Source organism: Microcaecilia unicolor, chromosome 3 (assembly GCF_901765095.1).
Source record: "Microcaecilia unicolor chromosome 3, aMicUni1.1, whole genome shotgun sequence".
Taxonomy (NCBI): Eukaryota; Metazoa; Chordata; class Amphibia; order Gymnophiona; family Siphonopidae; genus Microcaecilia; species Microcaecilia unicolor.
Genome location: NC_044033.1, coordinates 368,267,287 through 368,290,859, shown reverse-complemented (window position 1 = coordinate 368,290,859; position 23,573 = coordinate 368,267,287). Strand labels below are relative to the sequence as shown.

Below are 23,573 nucleotides of genomic sequence, written 5' to 3'. Positions count from 1 at the left end.
GGACTAAGTAAGGGGATGTTCCAGCCAATCCCAGGATATAATTCTTTATCTTGCACTTTTATCTTACTTACCTTTACACTATAATCAGTGGGATCATATTGGTATAACCTGATGCCTGGATTATTAGAATCGAGGCTAGGGAAACCCTTGATTGGAGTTACTGCAGGAGCCACAAACAAAGAATTTACTGGTATTCCTGTGTACAAATTTAGAAAGAAATGTTTTTACAGTCTGAGTAAACATTGTTTAAGAAGAATCATCTGACTTTCTTTCCTCTATTACATAAGCTCTGAAAAAGGATGCAGAGTTTGTACTTAGCTGAAAACTTTTTAGCTATACTTTGGTAATTCCCTCCCTCCCCCTCCCCATACACGCGGCATAAAGACCAAAAAACTAGAACCATTTATAATTCACTTGTGGTAGCATTAATTAGTGCCTGGCTGCAGGACCTCACAAAACGTGGCACACAGGTTGCAGGTAAAAGTCAAAACACATTATTGCTAGCCCTGTTTTCACACAGGCATCGTACTTCTAATAAAGTCTTTCAAGCACAGTCACAGTCTTCAGTAGCCTGTCCCTAAAATGGCTCCACATTTCAATATATAATAATCTTTCTCAAGCATAATCACAGTTCCAATAGCCTGTCCCGGACAAGGCCTCACAGTTCCAACAGCCCTGGAATTCCTGGAGACATAGACTTGAGGCTTCTTACCACACAGGGTTCGAGCATCTGAGCTAGGGCTGCTCCTTTTCCCTGGAATTCCCCCAAGTCAATACATCCTCAAGAAACCTCACTTGGGTACTCCCTGTTCTGTTCTGCCAGAGGGCTTTAACTTCCTGCTCTCTGCTTGAGTGGCCAAACCAATCTATTCTCAGTCTTAAGGTAGATCAGTTCCAGCCTCAATGAGGAAGTGTCCTTAAGAAAACCCTGCCTTGTTACCATCCACTAAATTTCAGTAGAAGACTTTTCTGCACACATTCCGACTACAGGATTCCTGTAGAAAGTCAACAGTTTTCAAGAGATGGCATAGTTTATCTACAAAATGCACAGCAGACATGGTTACCTTTTTCATCCAGGAGAACCATGAGGCTATCTCGGTGAGTGTGTCCATAAAACTGTCCAGCAATAATGCTACTGTACTTGCGGAAGAGCATCACCAATCTTTCATTGTAGAATTTCCTCATGGCAGTCGTGTTCCTTGCATATGGCAAATATCCAATTGGCACATGTGCTATTATATACACCTAGAGGGTCAAACAAGCATCATAACATCATCTTTAGTGTCATGCATAATGAATTTCACATCCCATGCTCCAAAAGAAGCACTAATATAGGACCTGGCAGGGCCGTGCCAAGGGTCTCTGGTGCCCCCCTGCAGACTCCCTCTCAAAAAACAAAATTAATGCGGACTTGCGGAGCGCTGCGGGAGCGGACAGCAGCAGCAGCTGATCATCTAATGATCCAAGCAGCGGCGCCGGCTCTCCTCTCCCCTCTCACAGTCACAGCACTACTCCAAGTTCCAACGCGTCGTCGTCGCCAACACCCGTCCTTCCTTCGGAGTCGGACTGCCTGCGAGGCTCCAGGCATGATGATGTCACGCCGTGCGTCAGGCTGGGGCGGTGCTAAGCCTAAACAGACGAACGAGCACAGCGCACGGGAAGGCAGCAGCCAGAGCCAGAAGCGCATGCGCATATAGGCGCCAACGCGAGCGAGGTTTGTATTTTTTAATTTTATTACACACAACACTGACTCGGCCGGCAGCGGCGGTGGCGGCACCCTTGAAGATGAGGCGCCCCCCTGCCGTGCTTACCCCGCTTACCGGGTTAGCACGGCCCTGGGACCTGGCATCGATTCCTGGGCCAAGGTCCTTCTCCTCAGGCTGAAGCCAGAGCACGGAAGTGTTTACAGACTTCTGGACAGAGGGTGTCCTAGCTATTGACAAAATCTGTCATCTACTGTCTAGCAGTTCTACTAGTTTGATCTAGCATCCAGACGACTTTTGGAGCAATAGCTGAGACAAGTGGAGGGAATAATTAATAAGCAAAATCCTTACAAATGAAGGCTAGTGGGTCAATGCCACAATTAGGGCAGGCTCCGAGAAGGAAGGGCAACACAGCACAATGAAGCAGCAAGATGCACATACACTTCTTTCATCCCCACCCACAATCTCCTCCACTAGTTTATTATTTGCACAGTTCATTCAACCGAAGTTATTTATTGCCTAACTCTGAATCTTTATATCAGTTCAGAAATGATCATGAAAGAACAACTGAATTCTAGCACCCTAAGACCATAATAGCCATACTAGGTCAGATCAATGATCCATCTAGCCCAGTATCTTTTTTCCAACAGTGGCCAATCTAGGTCACAAGTACCTGGCAGAAACCCTGAAGGATGTGTGGGAAACTGCTGCTGCTCCCAATCAGCAAACCTCACCTCCATGAACCAGTTTCTAATTGGGCCATGTGAAGGTCAAATTAAAGGTCAGGGGTTCAAAAGTTACAGAAATATGAGTTGCAATCATTTCTTTGCATTATCGTGCCTTCTAAAGAGAGACAAAAAGTGACACTACAAAGCTTATTTTAGAAGCTCTATTCATGTTTTGAACATCTGAAAACTGGCATTTATACATCTATACTGCATAGACATCCAAATCCTGATTTTATAAAGCCAGGATACAGATTTCTAAAACTGCACTGTGCTTATATGGCAAGTAAATTCAATGGTTTGGTTGGGACTATGGAGGTGCAAAAATATGAACATCCAACTCTGATTTCAGAAGGAGAATGGACATTTATGTCCACAAAAAAGGACATCGGTACCTAAACCCGGCACCAGACACATCTAGGTCACTGAAAAGTGTTCCGATTGAGCAGATCTCCACTGGAGGGATTAAGGGAAGTCACCTTCCTTAATCCCCCAGTGGTTGGTTGCTGTCCTCCCCCCACCCCAACTTCTTAATAGACCTTCATATACAGTGCAAGAATAAACTAATGGTTAGAGCAGAGAGCTGAGAACTAGGGGACTCCAGTTCAAATACTTCATTACAGCTCTTTATGATTTTTTTTTAAATTGTGACCCCTACAGAAACAAAAAAACTACCTACTGTACCTGAATATAAAGCACTTGTTTGCAGGCAGTGGTGTGCTGGAGCCAGCTCGCGAGAGCTGTTTGTTAAGTTTTTAAGAATTTTGGGAGCCGGTCATTTAAAGAAGCCCTCCCCCCCCCCCTTCTCCATGGCTACTTTAACAACTGCCTCCCAAAATTTGAGCTCAGGCCCCCTTCCTGAACTCCCTTTTATTTTGTTGGCAGGATGCCAAGCCCCGCCAGCCAAATAAATGGACTGCCACCACTTCTCCCTGCTTGTTTCTGGCTCTGAGCAACCTGTTTAGACTTCTTGTACATGTATGTGTGTGGGAGAAATCCCGGCATGCTGCTCAGAGCTGGAAACAAGCACCGGCAGTCCATTATTTGGCTATCGGGGCTCGGCATCTCTGCCAGTAAAAGGTATGCCAAGCGCGCCCATATGGGGGGGGGGGGGTGAAGAATAATGCATTGTCCCCTCCAGTCCACCCCACAATTGCAAGGCTGGCTCTACCAAGAGAGAGAGCCCGTTGTTAAAATTTTACCAGCACACCACTGTTTGCGTGTTTCCTTTATACCACCTGCAAGCCTGAAGGCTACTGAAGCAGTGTACAGGTAGTTTTCTATCCCTGATGGGCTCAAAATTTTAATAACAAATGACAATAAGCAGAAGTAGGATTTGAACTTGTGTCCCCTAGTGTTTAACCCAACTTGCTGTTATAACCATTAGGCTACTACTCCTATGCTGTTCATGGTCCTTGTTTTGCCCTGTTCATAGTCCGAATGTTTTAGTTTGTAAAATGGATGTTCATGCTGGATGTCACCAGAACATGGACGTTCATTTCTCATGCATTTTAAGACAGGCTGTACATCAGCAAATCCTGTTCTAAAATACCAGCTGCTAACCAAAAAAGGAAGGTAGAAACCCCAACGTAAAAACTTCTGGGGCCAAAGTAGAAGTAGTCCAATGACTTTCCAGCAAAAGTATATATTATATATATAAGTATATATATATACACACAAACAATTATAACCAGCGACACAGACATGAAAAAACAATACCAACTCATAAAAAAAATCTACTCAACATCAACCCAATCACATCATCACCATCAAATTACCCATCTGCAAACCAACTAGCCAAATACTTCAATGATAAAATTACCCATATTTGCAGCACGATACCCCAAGATTGTGCAAATATCGATACCTTTCTTGACGAATTGGACCCATACATAGATGAAATCCCAGATGACCGCTCATGGACAAATTTCACCCTCCTCACCACTAAAAAAGTTTCTACGGCAATCACCAAGCTCTCCAAATCTCACTGCCATCTCAACCCATGTCCAAACTACCTAATGAAAGACGCCCCAGAACGCTTCATCACACATCTTACCTCCCACCTAAACTTCCTGCTACAACAAGGTTCATTCCCTACAGAACATGGCAATATACTACTTACACCAATACCTAAAAACTCCAAGAAACCAGCAAGTTATGTCACCAACTATCATCCAGTCGCATCCATCCCTTTTGCTAATTAAATTATTGGAAAACAGGGTGACCTCCCAACTAAACAACTTTATACAAAAATTCTCCATTCTACATGAATCGCAATTGGGTTTCTGTTCAGCCCACAGTACAGAAACTGTCCTACTCACCCTAATATCCAAATTCAAACAGGAAATTTCACTTGGAAAGAACATCCTCCTCTTACAATTCGATTTATCCAGTGCATTCGATATGGTAAATCAGAATATCCTAACCAAACTACTGGATAAACTTGGAATCGGCGGAAACATCATTAACTGGATAAAAGGCTTCATGAACTCAAGATCTTACCAAGTGAAATAAACCTCAACTATCTCATCTCCCTGGTCACCAAACTGCGGTGTACCTCAAGGTTCCCCTCTATCCCCAATCCTTTTCAATCTTATGATGATCCCAATAGCAAAAGCTCTATTCAGACATGGTCTCAACCCTTTCATATATGCCGACGATGTCACCATATTTATTCCCTTCAAATCTAATCTAACTGAAATTTCCGACAAAATATCCTTGGGCATGCACATCTTAACCGCTTGGGCCAACGCCTTTATGATGAAAATGAACAAAGAAAAAACGCAATGCCTAATCCTCTCTTCCCAGCACTCCGCGCCCCTCCCTACCAACCTTAACATCTCCGATACCACAATCCCCATATCTGACAACTTAAAAATCCTCGGAGTAACATTAGATAACCATCTCTCACTCGAAGATCACGCAAAATCCACTACAAAGAAAATGTTCAACATGATGTGGATACTGGAACACGTAAAACCATATCTCCCCCTGAAAACATTCCGGAAGTTGGTGCAATCCACAGTACTTACCCACGCCGACTACTGCAACAGTACTTTCTTAGGCTGCAAGAACCACATCCTGAAAAAACTTCAGACTGCCCAAAATACAGCAGCTAGACTCATTTTTGGCAAACCATGATTTGAAAGTGCAACACCTCTTCGAAAAAAAAACTTCATTGACTCCCTATCAAAGAACAAATCAATTTCAAAGCACACACACTAATCCACAAGATTATCCACAGTGAATCTCCAGGCTATATGCTTGACCTGATCGACCTCCCCATCAGGAACGTGTCTACAACCTCACAAACTTACCTCAAGCTACACTACCCCAATTGCAAAGGACTCAACTACAAAACCTATTATGGATCCAACTTCTCCTTCTTAGGCAGCCAACTCTGGAATGCCCTCCCCAGACCAATCTGATCACTCAGTGACCATCTGCCCTTTCGGAAAATCACTAAAAACCCATCTGTTCAGGCAAGCCTACCAAACGATCCAGATTAATTCCCACAAACCCATCTATTCCATCACATATCCAGGAGACAATGGCAACGACCTAGACTACATCTCCCCCCTCATTTTCCCCTGCTTATCCCCTGTTCTATCCCCTTTTGCCTCATCAACCCCTCCCCCAATGCTCACCTACCCTTACTCACACCTCTCCTACTCCCTTCACTCTTGCCCATTCCCCTCCGCCTCATCTACCCTCCAATTGCTCACTTACCCTTGCTTATACTTCTCCTACTCCCCTCATCCCTGCATTTCTTCATTCTTATTTCTTTTATTACTCCGATAATACTCAACTTATTTCTCTCCACCAATACTTTGTAATCCCAATTACTACGTAAGCCGCATTGAACCTGCTTTGAGTGGGAAAGTGCGGGGTACAAATGTAATAAATAATAAATTAATTAATTAATTAAAAAGCTCTTTTATTGACCAAGCACCAACAATTAAAAAGACCTGTCTGTACTTTGCCAAATAAAAGAGTTTTCTTACAATACCAGCACCAGTAGTGAAGTACCAACCTGGACATCCTTATTCTGAGTTGGATGTCTTTCTAGAATGCTTTTCCACATGTGAATCATATTATTTTAACCAAGATGAAAACAAATGTTGCTATGATAAACATTAACATTTTTTAAATTCTTTCTTTTTGCTCGTACCACCCTCCCACCATAAGTGCCATCTCTGTGGGTACTGTTGGTGATTGAGCACCTCTAATATTTTGGGACCCGACATAGATGGCACGGCAAGTGCAACACTCCATTAGAGGACCCCCAATCATAGGTATTCCATATAAGAGGCTTGGGGAGGCTAAGCCTCCCTTCCCCAGCCCAGCCATGACCTTCCCTTCTCCCAGCTGCTGGGCTGCTGCTTCTCAACCTGTGGAGACAGCAAGAAAAACAAAATCGAGCTTAACACCTCTGTACTGCCTGTCTGCCCAACCTGCCGCCTTCCCGATTCAGTGGCTCAATAAACAGAAACAATGCACGGGGTCATAAAGCTCTGTATGCCACTGTCAGCTCTGCCAATCCACCCGAATAGGAAGTTACATAATAGGGGGCAGACCAGCAGAGCTGACAGCGACATACAGAGCTTTATGACCCTGGGCATGGTTTCTGTTTATTGAACTACTGAATCGTGAGGGAAGCAGTGTGGAGGTGAAGCTCGATTTTGGTTTTCTTTTTAAGATATTTTGTTTTTCTTGCTGCAGTTAGGTGAAGGTGCCCGTGAGCAAGTGGAGGAAAAAGAGAGATAAGGGCTCTATGTTGCAGATGAGAAATTGGAGTAAAGAAAGAGGATGATGGTGGTGGGGGGGAAACAGAAGAAAGAGGGGCAAAGTTGGATAGTGGGGATGAGAGAGATGGGCAATGCTGAATGTTGGGGAAAGAGAGGCAGAGGGGTGATAGTAGAGAGGGAGGACCATTGCTGGATGGTGGGGGGAGGGATAGCGATAGAGAGACATCATTGTAAGAGAGGAAGAGAGAGACAGAGGAGAGATACAGGATAGCTAGAGGAGGGGGAGAAAGAAAAGAGATGCTGCTTGGAAGGAGAGAGAAAGAGACAGAAGGGTAATGTTGGATGGGGGAGAGAAACAGAAAGGAGATGTTGCATGGCAAGTGGGGAGAGAGACACATATGCCGACAAACAGAAGATCCTGAATGGTGGGGTAACTGGGAGAGAGAGAAAGAGCAGATCCTGGATGTCTTGGAAGGGGGCCTTCTCTGCTGTGTCCAAACAGGTGTTGCCACCCCAAGGATTTAAATTTGTCCCACCATACCCCATCCCACAGTGCCTTAGCCCCGCCCCCACCCCACCCCAGTTTAGCCTCCACAAACATCTGCGTCACCGACCATCAATGCCCCCGAATATCAACTCATGCATTGTCCCACTGCTGGCAGCTCTCTCACTCCCTCACTGGTGCTGCTAACTACCTTGATTGCTGCCACTAAAAGCTCCGCGGTGATTAAAAGGAGCTGCCTCAGGGATCTTGCTCTTCTCTATGATGCATCCTGCCTCCTCTGATGCAACTTCCTGTTCTGCATGGGCAGACTGTGTCACAGGGAAGATCAAGGCCCCAGGGCAGCACCTTTTAATCCCTGTGGTGCCTCTACCATCAGCAGCAGTCAAGGTAGTTAGCAGAACCAGTAAGCTGAGGTGGGGGGGGGGAGACAAAGGGGAGAAAAGATGGACCTGCGAGAGCAGAGGGAAGAAGAGAGGAACTGCTCCGCTGAACCAGGAAAGGGGAGAGGGGAAGGAGGGAGGGAAAAACAGACAGGAAGAGGTGCTGAACAGAAAGGGGAGAGGGATAGATACTGGACCAGCTTGGGGGGGGGGGGGGGGAGAAAGAGAGAGAGACACACACAGACTGGGGGGAGAAAACATGGGGGAAGGAGATGCTAGATGGAAGAGAGGGGAAAGACACTGGAGACCCAGGAGGGAGCCATACTGAACTGTGAAAGAGGTGTGGGTGGGAAGAGACAGGAAGAGATACTGGCCCCAAAGGGGAGAAGGAAAGAGAAAAGGGAGGGATAGGGACACAGAGAGGTAATGCTGAACATGGTGGGGGGGGGAACAGGGACACAGAGGAATAATGCTGATCACAGGGGTAGGGGGACAGAGAAACAGAGGGAGCAATGCAGGATAGAACAAAACATACACAGAGGGGAAATGTTGAATATAAGGGCTGGATCGGGACACTGAGAGGGCAAATGCTGAATATGAAGGAAGGTAAAGGAGATGGACACAGAGGGGAGATGTTAGGATGGATAAGGATGCAGGAGGAGGATGGTGGACATGAAGCGAGAAGAAATATCAAGTGGACAGACCACAGCAAAGACAAGAAAACAAACAAATGCAGAAAAGAGACACTGGGACCAAAGGGAACAGAAAAATAAAATGCTCAGACAACATAGGTAGAACAAAGTATTTTATTCTGAATGTATTAATTGGAATATGTCAGCTTTTAGAAATGTACATTTCTGATATTTTGCATTTTAGTTTCAATTTCTCTAGTATTGCTGTATGCCGAGTCTGACTTCTTGAGGTTTCCAGTTCAGTTTTTTTTTGCTTTCATAATGATCTCTGGTCCCTTGTGATATATTTGTTGTGTCATGTGTTTTTCATGTGTGACCACAATGGGGTATTCTGCTAGCTGCAATATCTACGTAAAGATCTTGTTTGTTTTTTCTTAAATTTCCGTGCAAATGTATCACTCTGAGAAATTTATTCTTCAACATAATGTAATTTTGAACTTCACTTGTGGACTAATGTTGGGTTAGTTGTGGAAACCTACAAAATTTATTATAATTTCCTATGATGCTTTAGATTCTAATTAACCAACTTTCTGAAGAAGTTTGATATGCTTGTATGTATTTGAAAATTCTATAAATAAAAATTAAAAAAAAAAGATCTTGTTTGTTTTTTTTCTCACTAGGTAGTGTATTGGTGTTTTAGGGCCCAGTGTAATATTTACAGTGCTGTCTTTTCACATATGAGTTGTATCTCTTCGTGTCCTGGGAGTTACTGCTATTATGGTATGGTAAGGTTCTGAGTGTGTTTGTGCTGAAGTTTGTGTATAGTGTAAAGATGTCTTAACAAGCAGTGGTGTTCTTAGGGGAGGGGCGGTGGGTGCAGACCGCCCCGGGTGCACGCCGCTGGGGGGGGGGGGTGCCGTGCGCACCTAGGGCAGAGGGAGCATGGAACGAAGGAAGGACAGGCACGCGTGCGGCGACGGCACCCCCCCCCCCCAGCAGCGTGCACCCGGGGGGTTCTTTCATGGGGGGTGTCCTTTCGCCGGGGGGGTCACGCTGCATCCGGGGGGGCCGCGCTGCGCATCGGCAAGCCGCCCCGGGTGTCAGCCCCCCTAGGAATGCCACTGTTAACAAGGTGTGGTTTGGATTTTAAAACATGCAGGGGACAGTGCTTTGATGGTATAGTAACGTCTCAGGAATGGTGTGCAAGTTAAAATTTGGGAAATGGAGCCTCATGTTATCTTTGAATGCAATCTAAGACTATTTCTTTTTTGGTGGTGGCAGGCGGAGGGAGAATATTGGGTTGTGTTCAGCACCCCCAATCATTTTGCATTTGCCTCAGCAAGTACTTTATTTATCTTTGACACAATCAGTTTTCAGACCTTTTGTTCCTTGTACATACCTTTTCATTCTTTTGGAAAGAACTTTCCAGGGTGTGCTCCAACCACTCGAACTGGCTAGCCGGGTCCGTCATATTCACCGTCAGATGATTGGGACTATAGTATAAGTTGGTGTTTAAACTGATTACTCTTAATGATTGCTGGGTTGTCTGGGATTTGTAAAGCTGGGAATAGAATCCACCTATCAAAAATAAGATTCTAACATAAATATTAAAAAGGAATTACTTTTAAGGCCTCAGAATCCAAAGCAGCCACATGGTTTGTTTTCCTGTGAAAGCAGAATGAGGCTGTGATTCATCTAGTCTCTTCAGATAAAGTAAGCAGCACAGTCTGTTTATCTATATGGTATCTGCTTTTAATACACATGTGAACTGATACAGGTCTGCCATGACTTCCACAAATTTGAATACAACCTGGTCTTGTCAGCGACTCTTAACCTCTGGGCCCCTGATTTTGCTGGCGGGGGGGGGGGGGGGGTCCCCAACCACCACTAGCTGAAGCCTTGTCCAGCGCCTCCAGGGCTGCCGCCCTGCCTGCCCTGCTCTGTCTTCCCCTCACGTCCAGCACATGCCTTTTAGTGAAACTGAGCATGCTCAATTTCACTAAAAGGAGCGTGCAGGACATGAGGAGAAGAGAGAGCAGGTCAGGCAACGCAGTGTCACAGGAGACTGGCACTGGACAAAGCTTCAGTTGGCAGGGGTTTGGGACCCCCGCCAGCCAAGGTATTTGCTGCAGTGGGTGGGGAGTGGCATGGCGGCAAAGGTGGCGGGGGCGGCAAGGTAGCAGACCAAAATGTGCCCTCCCACCTCAGGTTCTGGCCCCCTCCCACCACGAGGTATGGCTACGCCCCTGCTCTTAACTGACACTAAGGTGACAAACCAGCTTATAATCGAACGAGAAAAACGCCCAAGTTCCGACCTAAATCGGGAGATGGGCGTTTATCTCACAAAAACGAATAACGCGGTATAATCAAAAGCCGAATTTGGGACGCTTTCAACTGCACTCCGTCGCGGATGCGGACAAAGTGGACGGGGGCGTGTCGAAGGCGTGTCGAAGGCAGAACTGGGGCGTGGTTATCACCCGAACAGAGATGGGCGCCCTTCGCCGATAATGGATGCGTTTGTAGCTAGAATTTAGGGCACTTTTCCTGGACCCTGTTTTTTCACGAATAAGGCCCCAAAAAGTGCCCTAAATGACCAGATTACCCCCAGAGAGAATCGGGGATGACCTCCCCTGACTCCCCCAGTGGTCACTAACCCCCTCCCACCACAAAAAAATGATGTTTCACAACTTTTTATTTTCACCCTCAAATGTCATACCCTCCTCCCAGGCAGCAGTATGCAGGTCCCTGGAGCAGTTGTTAGGGGGTGCAGTGGACATCAGGCAGGTGGACCCAGGCCCATCCCCCCTACCTGTTACAATTGTGCTGCTTAATGCTTATTAGTCGTCCAACCCCCCCAAACCCACTGTACCCACATATAGGTGCCCCTCTTCACCCCTTAGGGCTATAGTAATGGTGTAGACTTGTGGGCAGTGGGTTTTGAGGGGGATTTGGGGGGCTCAACACACAATGGAAGGGTGCTATGCACCTGGGAGCTCTTTTACCTGTTTTTTTGTTTTTGTAAAAGTGCCCCCTAGGGTGCCCAGTTGGTGTCCTGGCATGTGAGGGGGACCAGTGCACTACGAATCCTGGCCCCTCCCACGAACAAATGCCTTGGATTTATTCGTTTTTGAGCTGGGCACTTTCCTTTTCCATTATCGCTGAAAAGCAAAAACGCCCAGCTCACACATTGGCGAATAAAACATGGGCGTCTATTTTTTATCGATAATACGGTTCGGTCCGCCCCTTCACGGACCCGTTCTCGGAGATTAACGCCCATGGAGATAGGCGTTTCTGTTCCATTATGCCCCTCAAAGTGTCCCTGACACTTCTTGGCGGACCACACCTGTTGCACAGCTTATTTATTTATTAGGATGTATTTACCACCTTTTGAATAAATTCACTCATGGCAGTGTACAACATGAATAATACACAAAATCATCTGTATGTTTAGGTATTATTAGGAAAGGAATGGAAAACAAAAATGAATGCCTTTGTATCGCTCCATGGTGCGACTGCACCTCGAATATTGTGTTGAATTCTGGTCATCGCATCTCAAAAAAGATATAGGGGAATTAGAAAAGGTGCAGAGAAGGGCGACGAAAATGATAAAGGGGATGGTACGACTTCCCTATGAGGAAAGGCTAAAGCGGCTAGGGCTCTTCAGCTTGGAGAAAGGGCGGCTGAAAGGAGATATGATAGAGGTCTATAAAATAATGAGTGGAGTTGAACAGGTAGATGTGAAGCGTCTGTTCACGCTTTCTAAAAACACTAGGACTAGGGGGCATGCGATGAAGCTACAATGTAGTAAATTTAAAACGAATCGGAGAAAATGTTTCTTCACTCAACGTGTAATTAAACTCTGGAATTTGTTACCAGAGAATGTGGTAAAGGCGGTTAGCTTAGCGGAGTTTAAAAAAGGTTTGGACGGCTTCCTAAAGGAAAAGTCCATAAACCGTTACTAAATGGACTTGGGGAAAATCCACTATTTCTGGGATAAGCAGTATAAAATGTTTTTGTACATTTTTGGGATCTTGCCGGGTATTTGTGACTTGGATTGGCCACTGTTGGAAACAGGTTGCTGGGCTCGATGGACCTTTGGTCTTTCCCAGTATGGCAATACTTATGTACTTAGCTAATTAAGTTGCATGCACATGTACAGAATACAACCTGATTTGTATGCGCAACTGAAGTTGTGCTATATAGAATCCGGGGGATAAGGGGAAAAGGAACGTGAATAAATGCTTAATGACCATGTTCTGGTTATGTGCTATTCTGTAAGTACATGCAAATGTGGCATATACTTTGCAGATGGGCATTTACATGGATAGAATATGGGTGGAGCATGGGCAGAGCAGGGCTAAATTTACAGGTCTAAGTTTAAGACGCTATGTCTGATCTTCAAGACCCTCAAAGGAAATGGCCCTGAGTACCTGAAGAAAAGGATGATCCTCTACACACTGCCAAGGACACTAAGATCTTCTCAAGAACTATCACTAACCACACCTTCTCCAAAAGACATTACAGCACGTGATACTCGCAAACGCGCCTTCTCTGGAGTGGCTCCCCACACTGGAATGCACTACCTGAAAGGCTACGCTTAACACAAGACTATCTCTACTTCAGGAAGCAGGTGAAAGCTTGGCTCTACTACTACTTACTACTACTACTTAACATTTCTAGAGCGCTACTAGGGTTACGCAGCGCTGTACAATTTAACAAAGAGAGACAGACCCTGCTCAAAGAGCTTACAATCTAATAGGCAAGTGAACGGTCGGTCCGATAGGGGCTCTTCAACCAGGCCTTTAATGGAAGAAGTAACTAACTTGTTAGTCCCACTCGCACACACAAGGAGTGACTCGGGCTGCACACACTGCAGCAGGACATGTTTATCCACTCCTGACCTAACTGAAATAATATTTAATCATCTCTCTGACCTCATTTGCAACTTTTTAAAAATCAGTCACCTTACTTTCTAACTCTTCTTACTCTCTTACCTATCTATATGTTCCATCTTTGCTTTAGCCTTCACTATCAATTAAAATGTTCTATTATGTATTGTGTTGACATTGTAAGTATGCCATACTTTGTATTGTTATTTGAATATTTTTACTGCTGCAATTACCTATTGTTCATGTTTTATCTTTCTGTACACCGCTTTGAGTGAATTCCTTCAAAAAGGCGGTAAATAAATCCTAATAAATAAATAAACATGGTCAACACATTCTCCTAGAGAAGTGTTATGTTAGCTGAAAGGAAGTTGTGAATTCAATTTTTTTTTTAAATCATGCACACATTCACAGAACAAAATACAATACTGAGAAGTGTGCCTCACTTCCATATATCCTGATTTAATCATTCTTTCTATCACCCGCATTGCCCAGTTCGCAGCACAATGCTATAGTGTCACACGTTACACAATAAAAGGGCCAGATTTACTAATCTTTTTTTTTCCCCACACAAAAAAACACAGAACAGGAAGAAACTTTTTAATATATCATACCCAGGAAGGCAATGTTCAGCAGGATGACCAACACATAAAAGGAATCTATACAAGATCTTTATGCATATTTTATTTTGTGCCAATTTATCTACATGTTGCTCTAGAAGAAAGCGGGGGAGAGAAGGGATATGATAGAGATGTTTAAATGTCACTGTCACATTAATATACAGGAGGTGAGCCTTTTCCAGATGAAGGAAAACTCCGGAATGAGAGGGCATAGGATGAAGTTAAGAGGTTATAGGCTCAGGAGTAATCTAAGGAAATACTTTTTTTACAGAAAGGGTGGTGGATGCATGGAATAGCCTCCCAGTGGTGTCTGAATTCAAGAAAGCGTGGGGACAGGAACATGGGATCTCTTAGAGAAAGGAGGAGTAGTGGATGATGCACACGGGCAGACTGGATGGGCCATTTGGTCTTCATTTGCTGTCATGTTTCTATGTTGGACGGCTGAATATCCAGTTCTAAACATATAACCTACTAGTAAAAAAGGCCAGTTTCTGGAAGGAATGAAACGGGCGCTAGCAAGGTTTTCCTGGGAGTGTGTATATTTGAGAGAGAGAGCCAGAGTGAATGTGCGGGTGTGTGACAGAGTGAGACTGTCTGTGTGACAGTGTGTGTGTGAGAATGAGAGTGTGTGACAGGGCCCCCTCCCCTGTTCCTAATGCCCCTCACCCCGTTCCCTCCCCTCCTTTTCCTCCTCCTTCCCACACTTTGGGTTCCTTAAGGCTTTCAAAAGTCTATGTACCCCCATGGCCCTAACGCCCAGTATCCGGATACCCCACTGCTTTCCTCCTCACCCCTCCCCCAAGATGTAATACTTTCATGTCCTTCATTTTTTTTTAAAGTGTCCTATCTACCCTGTGTACAAATGCCCGGCATTCAGATTGTGTTCCTCTCGTAAATTTTCATTTCTTTCATTCATTCAGAACTTGCCCCCCCCCCCCCCCCCCCCCCCCCCGAACACTTTTGGTTCCTTCAGTCTTTTAAAACTCTCCTATGTACCCTGTGTGCTAATGGCCAGCATTGAGATTGTTTTCCTGTCCCAAATTTACATGTCTTTCAGTCATTCACAACTCCCCCCCCCTCTTCTCCAGTTTAACACTTTCATTTCCTTCAGTCTTTTAAAACTCTCCTATCTACCCTGTGTCCTAATGGCCAGCATTCAGATTGTTTTCCTTTCCCAAATGTTCATGTCTTTCAGTCCTTCAGAACTCCCCCCTCCCCCATTTAACACTTTCGGTTCCTTCAGTCTTTTAAAACTCTCCTATCAACCCTCTGTCCTAATGGCCAGCACTCAGATTGTTTTGCTTTGCCAAATTGTCTGTCACTGAGGTCAGTGCGTGCCTGCCTAGCAGACCACTTCCGGCAGGCACGGTCCCAGGCACATCCTGTTGGAGGTGAGAATTATTATATAGGATATGGAAAAGTCATCCATATAAGATTAGGACTACTATTTATGGGGTCCACTTATGGGGTAACTGGGTTCAATTCCCACTGCGGCTCCTTGTGACTCTGGGCAAGTCACTTAACCCTCCATGGTCCCAGGTACAAAATAAAACAACTGTATATAATATGTAAACTGCTTTGATTGTAACCACAGAAAGGCGGTATATCAAATCCCATCCGCTTTCCCTTTATGTAGGTAAATGTATCCAGATAGGAGGCAATTCTTAAGTGGGCATCTTGTTTTAGACACCCTGTTACCACACAGTGAGGCCATATTCTATAGCAGAATCTGGGTGTCCAGCATAACCCTGCATCAGTGCCTAACATTTATGTCTGTGGTTATACCACCCACAGACCTGGAGTAACTGTAGTCACGTAAGTGCAGCAAGAACTTGTGTAACTATAAGTTACACACGTAATTGGGAGCCCCCACCCATGTTCTGTCCATGTAAATACCCCCTCCCCCTTTACATTTTCATGCTATGCAAACTTAAATTATTTATTTTGATTTATTCATTCACTCAAGTATTTAGCCTGCTCTCCTGATAACACACAGAATGGGTTAGAAAATTACATATATAATAATGCATCCTTAAAGCATAGAAGTCAGGCATCCTGCTAGCCAGGGCTGTGGAACTGGAGTCAGTCGTGGAGTCTGAAACAATATACCGACTCCAACTCAAAACTTCAAAATAAAAAAAACATTATAAAATAAGTATAAAATGATAAATTTACCATATATGTACATACCTTTGTCCTGGATCTAATGTACTGGTAAATAATAAGTTAAATTTACCAATAATATAGATCCAGAACAAAATATTTAAAGTCTAATATCAGCAGAAGCCAAACTCAGACTAGAAAAATAGATGAGTCGAACGTTTGGTGTACTGACTCAACAGCTCTGCTGCTAGAATTATGCACATAAAATGTTAAAGTACTGGTATTTGGTACATTTATGTGTGCAAGTGGCACTTAAATGTGAGCATCTGGTTAAAGAGTTGCCCTTATAATGGCTGAATATAACTGCCCTAGCCCTGGAATGCCCCCAGCCCCTCCTCAAATAGCTAAATGTTGGTCATGTATTGATCTATGCAGACAAAATGTTACCCACTAAGCAGCCTGGAAATTTTAAAGAGAAATCACATATGCAGTCAGTGTTCTATACCACATGAACTTTTGTGGAAATTTCGAACCCCCTTTTTGTTTCTATACCACATAATGCCATTTGGAATATTGTCCCTCTAAGTTTTCTTTACCTTTCTTTAAGGTGCTGATGGCTTCATCAGTCAGCCAGGGTTTCCAAAATTTTGCTACAGCAGAGTAAACTTCGTTGACTGATACAGGCAACTGATCCTAACTCAAAAAGAAACAAAGTTTCAGATCAGATCAAGTACACCGCTGAAAATGTAACTATATCACTATCCAAGGACAAAGCAGTAACCACGGTTTGGATTGCTTCAAAGTAAAGCGCAACTGACTTAATTAGTGGTGTCACGAAACGCCTAGCCACCTGCCTGGGGTTACACCCCATGGCCACTTAGAGGGTCTATCTCCAGCACAGCTCGTCCACGTGTACCTGCTGCTGGTGCTCTACACTAGCACCCTCCTCCCACCAACTGGATCATAACCATCTCTGGACAAGTCTCCTGCTCTCCAGTTATCCCCCAGTGATTCCTAGGTTACTGGAGCCACAGTTCCAGTGGTCCCACATTTCCCAGAAAGCACTCACAGACACAACAAACAAACCACCTTTCTTTATCAGTCCAGACAGGTAGAACGAACAAACAATTGTGTTTATTCTCAGAACTTGAAACAGCGGACTAAATAAATGTGCAAACACCCCCTCCGAAGGGACACCACCTTGTAAGTGGTGGAGGGGCTTCCGTGTTTCAATGACTCAGAGGGCTATGCTGTAGGGCTACCCATATCAGACAGGCCTCTGAGGAGAAACCAGACAAAGAGTGTCCCAACCTGGAGGATCCAAGATGGCGTTGAGGGAGGACGTATGTTAGTTGAGTTCCCGTTTTACACCAGAATGCCTAAAGAAGAAGGCGCGCTCCCCAGAGAATGGGGAAGAGAAAAGGCAAAGCCATGGTGTTGTCCTCCTCGAACATGGCTGGGGTTCCCACCACTTCTCAGTCTATTTTGGAGAGATTCGGGGTCATAACGTCGGGGATATCGGTTCCTGCTTCGGGGAACAGCAAGGCTTTATTGTCGAATCTTAGTGGAGAGGGAGTGACTTTGAGTCCCCCTGTTGGCACGACCCCTCCAAGACCCGGAAACAGTATTGCTTCGCTATGGAGGTCAATAATGGAAACGCCAGAAGTGGGTTAGGATTTTCACGTGACCCGAGGAGGTCCTGGCGCAGCATCGACTGGGATAATAAACCAACTGGGGGATTGGAGAGTGAGCTCTTCCCCCCGAAGATATCTGGAGCGGTTTCTGTGGAGAAATTGGACTTGGTGAAGCCAATAATGTCATAATGGACGTACTATAGGAACTGCAGCAGAATGTGAACAACTCTCTTCTTCAGATGTTTAAAAATTTTCACTATGTGAGTTAAAGAATTTATATTAATACCTATCTAACAAAGTGGAAGTCCAAGATATAAAAATAGAGACTTTGATTATGGAAATGGCTTCTCTATGAAAATCAGACAATTTGGTAATGAAGAATAGTATCTTTTTTGTAAAAATTGGAATTTCTGAAGAACCAATTAAAGGAAAAGAACTTGAGAATGATAAATTTACCTATAATATCCTATATATCAGCTACTGAATTCTTGAAGAAATATTTCTCTGATACTTTGCTAATACCTTCTGATAGCCACCTATTGGTGACTAAAATTATGTTTCCTTTATAAATCTTCCTTATCAGAGAAAAGAGATGTAAGTTTAACCGACATTTTGGAAAATTCAGAAGTTATAGATAATATAGAGTTATATTATTAGTGACTTTCGTCTTTGATTTAGATAGGAACAATGTTTTGAAATTGTATTTCCGATACACGGTTGATAGTTTTTTGGGTTCAAAGATGCATATATTTCCGACACATCAAGGGAATCACAGACTGGGAGGTGTGAAGTCTTGGCTTTTAAGCCAGGAATCATTGCCCTAGGTGGGACCTTCCTAGCATGATTCCCTTGTAAGTGTTTTATTTCCTTATTACTTATTTGTTTGAACCTAAGAAATTATAAGAGTTTGTGGAAACAGATGAAGAATACTCTGCAGCAACTTCCTTCAGTTACCACTGTACCGGCTGCAATAACCGATTAACCTTCCTCCCTCAGAAAATGTGAAGTGTAAGATTAACCATTTTGAGTTTTTCTTATTTTTTTAAGATTGTTTTCCTGATCTTGGATCTTCCAATTGTAGGCAATTATGTAAATATATATTGTTGAGAGAAAATGTTTTCCTTTTTATATTAATTTCTGTATTTCCTTATATTTATGTGATAAATGTGAACGTAATTAAGTAAAATGATAAATTAAAAAATAAATAAATAAATAAATAAATGTGCAAACAGTAACAAGTAACTGAAAAATGCATCAATTTGAAAACGAACTAAATATCTGCATACTTCCTAGAAAGTACCTGGGGAGATCAGGGCATATATCTGTTCACAGAACTTCAGCAAAGAGATTTCTCTCTCCGTCTTCTCCTAGGCTGTAACTGAAGCAACAGCCAGCAACTGCTGTACGGTAATTTCAAACTCCAGTCTAATCAGGATATATGCCAGCTACAGGACGCTCACTATGCCAGCTGGTAAAATCTCTTTCTTCAATCAGGACAGATTTTTTTCATCTTCCTTATTTGTGCTCTACCATCTTAGGTCAATAAACACGCAAGATCAGCTATTTCACTGAAACCCAGGACTTCATCCTTCCCAAGTCTATCCATGAAGTCTAATCATGTCCTACGTTAAGAGAAAAAAAATTCTTCTAGGCCCTTTAAATCATAAACCCTATGGCACAGTTGTTAGTCTGGCCCCCAACTGGAATCACATAATACATTACAACAGGTAGCACCATTTGTATACCGAGAAGGGAGATACATATCAAGTAAAAAAATAAACAAAGAATATGTGAAGTGACTCTACTGCTCCCAGAATCTGAAGGTTTGGGCCTTGTGGTATTGCATTTCGAAACAGGTAGATAAGATGAACCTCATGGTCATTATCTGTTGTCAACTTTCTATATTAATGACGAACACAATTTCAAACCAGAGCAGCTCACAATTTGCACAGAATGTCAACTATACCTGAGGCCAGTAGTCATGGTTGCCCAAAGATGGAAAGACTTGAATATCTGGGAAGAAGTTCAAAATGGTGGAAGTCAGGTTGCCAATACAATTTATGACAGCTTCTGTTGAAAGTTCGTTCTCTGGAACGTGAGGAGGACTGTCCCTGGGAAGAGAGTTAAGTTAATAACAGCTGGGTTAGTAGATGAAATATTTCCTTTAATAAAAAAAATAGCCCAGAAACCTATTATATGTATTCTAAAGGTAGCAAGTTTAAACAGAAAATAAAATAAATAACTATACATTAAAGTGCCAAGCTAAAAAACTGGAGTTACTTTTTATTTTTATGCCGATGATATTCAGCTATGAAACACAGGCAGCGCATCCTATTTTGGAGAGCTCTTAAACTGGATTTACTTGCTGACTGGTTAACTAACAGCGACCTGATACCGAACACTTTCTAAAAAATGTTCCCCTGATACTGAACACTTTCTAAAAAAATGTTCCCATACTATTCCCCTGGGGCGTTTCATCAACACTTTCCTATTTACCACCCATACATGGCATACAAATCCCATTAACAGAATCTGTTAAAATCCTTGGGATTACACTGTACAGTCATTTTACTTTTTCTAGCCATATTTCAATAGGGTACAGAAATCATTTTCTACATTAAGACAAATTTGTGCAGTTCATTCACTCTTTGATGATAAAGCTCATGGACTCCTACTTCATTCGCTGGTAATATCTTGGCTAGATTATTGCAATTTGCTTCTTCGAGGCCCACCTCAATATCATTTTAGGAGACTGCAGATTATACAGACCACTGCAATAAAGTTAATTCATATAGCCAAGAAATAGAATTGGATAACACCATTTCTTGCAGAGAAACATTGTCTGTCTCTCTCTCTCTCTATTTCGCATAGCTTTCAAAATCCTGTCTTTGACCAATTAGATTATTCATACTGGCTCTCCCTTCTTTCTGTTTAGTTTCCTTGCACCATATGCATGTGCTCCAGTCCACATTCTCTGTTCAGTTCATCAGCATTTGCTGGTTGCCCCTACACACCTATAGGTCCGTTTGCACACTGCTAGATAATAATAAAATTTATTTATAACCCTCATTATCATAAAAATCATGTTTTAGTGTTTTGACAGAAGTAAAAGAGTAGTGTGGCCAACAGGGTACTTCCAAGGAGACTCAAGGGAGAAGTAGATAATCAAACAAGGTTTATTCATATAAAGACTCGACATGGAACCATGTTTCGGCAAGAGTGCCTGCCTCGGGAGTCTTGACATATAGACAGTGGTTGAAAAATGTCTGTATATAATCAAGGCAGAACAAAGCGATAAAATGAAACAGTCTTTAAAAAGACTCACAAAATGCTTCAAAATCCTGCCTGAGAATGTCACAGCCAAAGGGTTGCAGAGTGCTGTCAGAGTTATGGCAGCAATACAAGAGCTGACCAACAACAGCAAAGGTTTAGCACAATCTTTATTAACCACAACACTTTGGAGCTTATTTTCAACGCATATGAAGTCTCAAAATGCCCAAATGGACATCCACGTGCCTGAAACGCCCAAATCTCGATTTTGAAAAGGCAGAAAAGGGACTCCAATACTACAGTATGTCAAAATAACAAAGGGGTATGTTGTGGGCAGGTCTAGGGAGGGCCCAAAATCAGGACTTCCAACAGCGATTACCAAACAGGAAGAAACATCCAAGCCTCAAAAGAAGGATGTCCTAAATTAGACCTTTTTCAGTCACGTCCAGGATACAAAAAGGTGTTCTGATCGAGCAGCTCATCACTACAGGGATTAAGGCATAACACCTCCTTAAACCCCAGCGGTTGCTGTCCCCCACCCTCTCCCTTGAAAGTGAACTGAAAGGGAATACCAGGCTCTGACAGATTTAGGTATTATGGGAATTCTTAGCAAAGCAGAAAGCAAGTCTGAGGAGTAACCTAATGGTTAGTATAGTGGACTTTAAACCAAGTGATCCAGGTTCGAATTCCACTTTAACTCTTATTTTTCTTTTTTATTGTGAGCCCTCCAGAAACAGAAAAATGATTGATATTGATTAATTGATAGTTCTGACAACTATAGTTGACTATTAGACCACAAGCAATCTTTTTCAATTATTTTATAATCTACACACATACTTAATGATTCCGCTCCTGCTCCGTCCACACTACCTCCAAATACACATACATTCAGGCCACATACAAATACACACTGTCACAGGACAATTTTGTAAAGTCAGCTAAGGTGAACCAAAAACACTAAGTTACCTTCTGACCCTATCAGTAGTACAAACCGTTATTTAACACCCAATCAGTCTACATAATGGATGCAATTATTAAAATCATGTTCCAGGAATTTCTAGATTTGCAGTTTTCTGAAATATGATAAAATCAGTATCGGGGGAGGGTTTTTTTCCCAATTTTAGTGACAATGACACATGACTTTATGCTGCTCATTTCCAGAGCTCACATTTCAGTAGCTATTCACCACAAACAATCTCATAAGCTTTCCTATCCTTCGGAAATAAGGCTAAAACGTTCTACAACTGTAAAGTGGAATACATTTCTTTCCGCTCTTAAAAGTATGAAAGTCATGAAACCTTTAAGAAATTCACAAAACACCAGGTACATGAATCTTTATGCGCTGGTCACCAAAACAGCCATTGTGTAGAATTTGACATGTAACTGACTGCTTGCTTACCCAGTCCATATCATAAATGAAGCCTGCTGTTCAGTTTGCTTCATGTAGTTTAACGCTGAGAGGATAAGCTGGTATGGGGAATCACACATGAAGTCTCCATAGATACCCGGTTTGGAGGCATTCCACCCCTTAGACGAAGCACACACTTTGGTGTGGTCATCAGTCAGGTGGTATGTGGCATCCAAATGCAAGTCGGACAACTGCCAGAACTGTTCTGCAGAAAACAAAGAACAGAATGAAATGAGACTCTATCAACACAATCCCAGGTCTAGCATTACTACTACTACTTAACATTTCTAGAGCGCTACTAGGGTTACGCAGTGCTGTACAGTTTAACAAAGAAGGACAGACCCTGCTCAAAAGAGCTTACAATCTAAAGGATGAAATGTCAAGTTGGGGCAGTCTAGATTTCCTGCGTAGAGGTATAGTGGTTAGGTGCCGAAGGCGACATTGAAGAGGTGGGCTTTGAGCAAGGCTTTGAAGATGGGCAGGGAGGGGGCCTGGCGTATGGGCTCAGGGAGTTTATTCCAAGCATGGGGTGAGGCGAGGCAGAAAGGGCGGAGCCTGGAGTTGGCGGTGGTGGAGAAGGGTACTGAAAGGAGGGATTTGTCTTGAGAGCAGAGGTTACGGGTAGGAACATAAGGGGAGATGAGGGTAGAGATGTAAGGAGGGGAAGAGCCACAGGAAATGCCACCACCAGAAAACTGATATTCTAACATGAATTTCAGTCTCCATGGACTATTTCCACAACTTTCATTAAGCACAAGAAGGAAGCTCATGTATAGCAAATCCAACCCCAAGGCCACGAACTAGTCTGGTTTCAGACTATCTACAAGGCGTATCCAGGGTCTGGAACTACGGCTTGCTCTATTGTCGCCAGTTCTGCTTGCAGTCTGCTGGTGTCTCTTGATTGTCTTTTGCTGTGCCAGATAGTATCAAAGATAATTTGATTCCTTATATTGTGCTGC

General features: G+C 43.3%; 1 protein-coding gene across 1 annotated transcript in view; it reads right to left on the bottom strand.

Annotated features, from left to right (window-relative positions):
* SMPDL3A (sphingomyelin phosphodiesterase acid like 3A) overlaps positions 1 to 23,573 on the bottom strand; it is a 62,045-nt gene that overhangs the window by 12,689 nt on the left and 25,783 nt on the right. Inside the window, exons 2-7 of the mRNA XM_030198569.1 lie at positions 22,606 to 22,819; positions 19,903 to 20,047; positions 16,899 to 16,995; positions 10,093 to 10,271; positions 1,065 to 1,245; positions 72 to 196 (exon numbers count right to left, since the gene is read on the bottom strand). Coding sequence (XP_030054429.1) covers positions 72 to 196; positions 1,065 to 1,245; positions 10,093 to 10,271; positions 16,899 to 16,995; positions 19,903 to 20,047; positions 22,606 to 22,819 — 941 coding nt within the window. The remainder of the gene's footprint in view (positions 1 to 71; positions 197 to 1,064; positions 1,246 to 10,092; positions 10,272 to 16,898; positions 16,996 to 19,902; positions 20,048 to 22,605; positions 22,820 to 23,573) is intronic.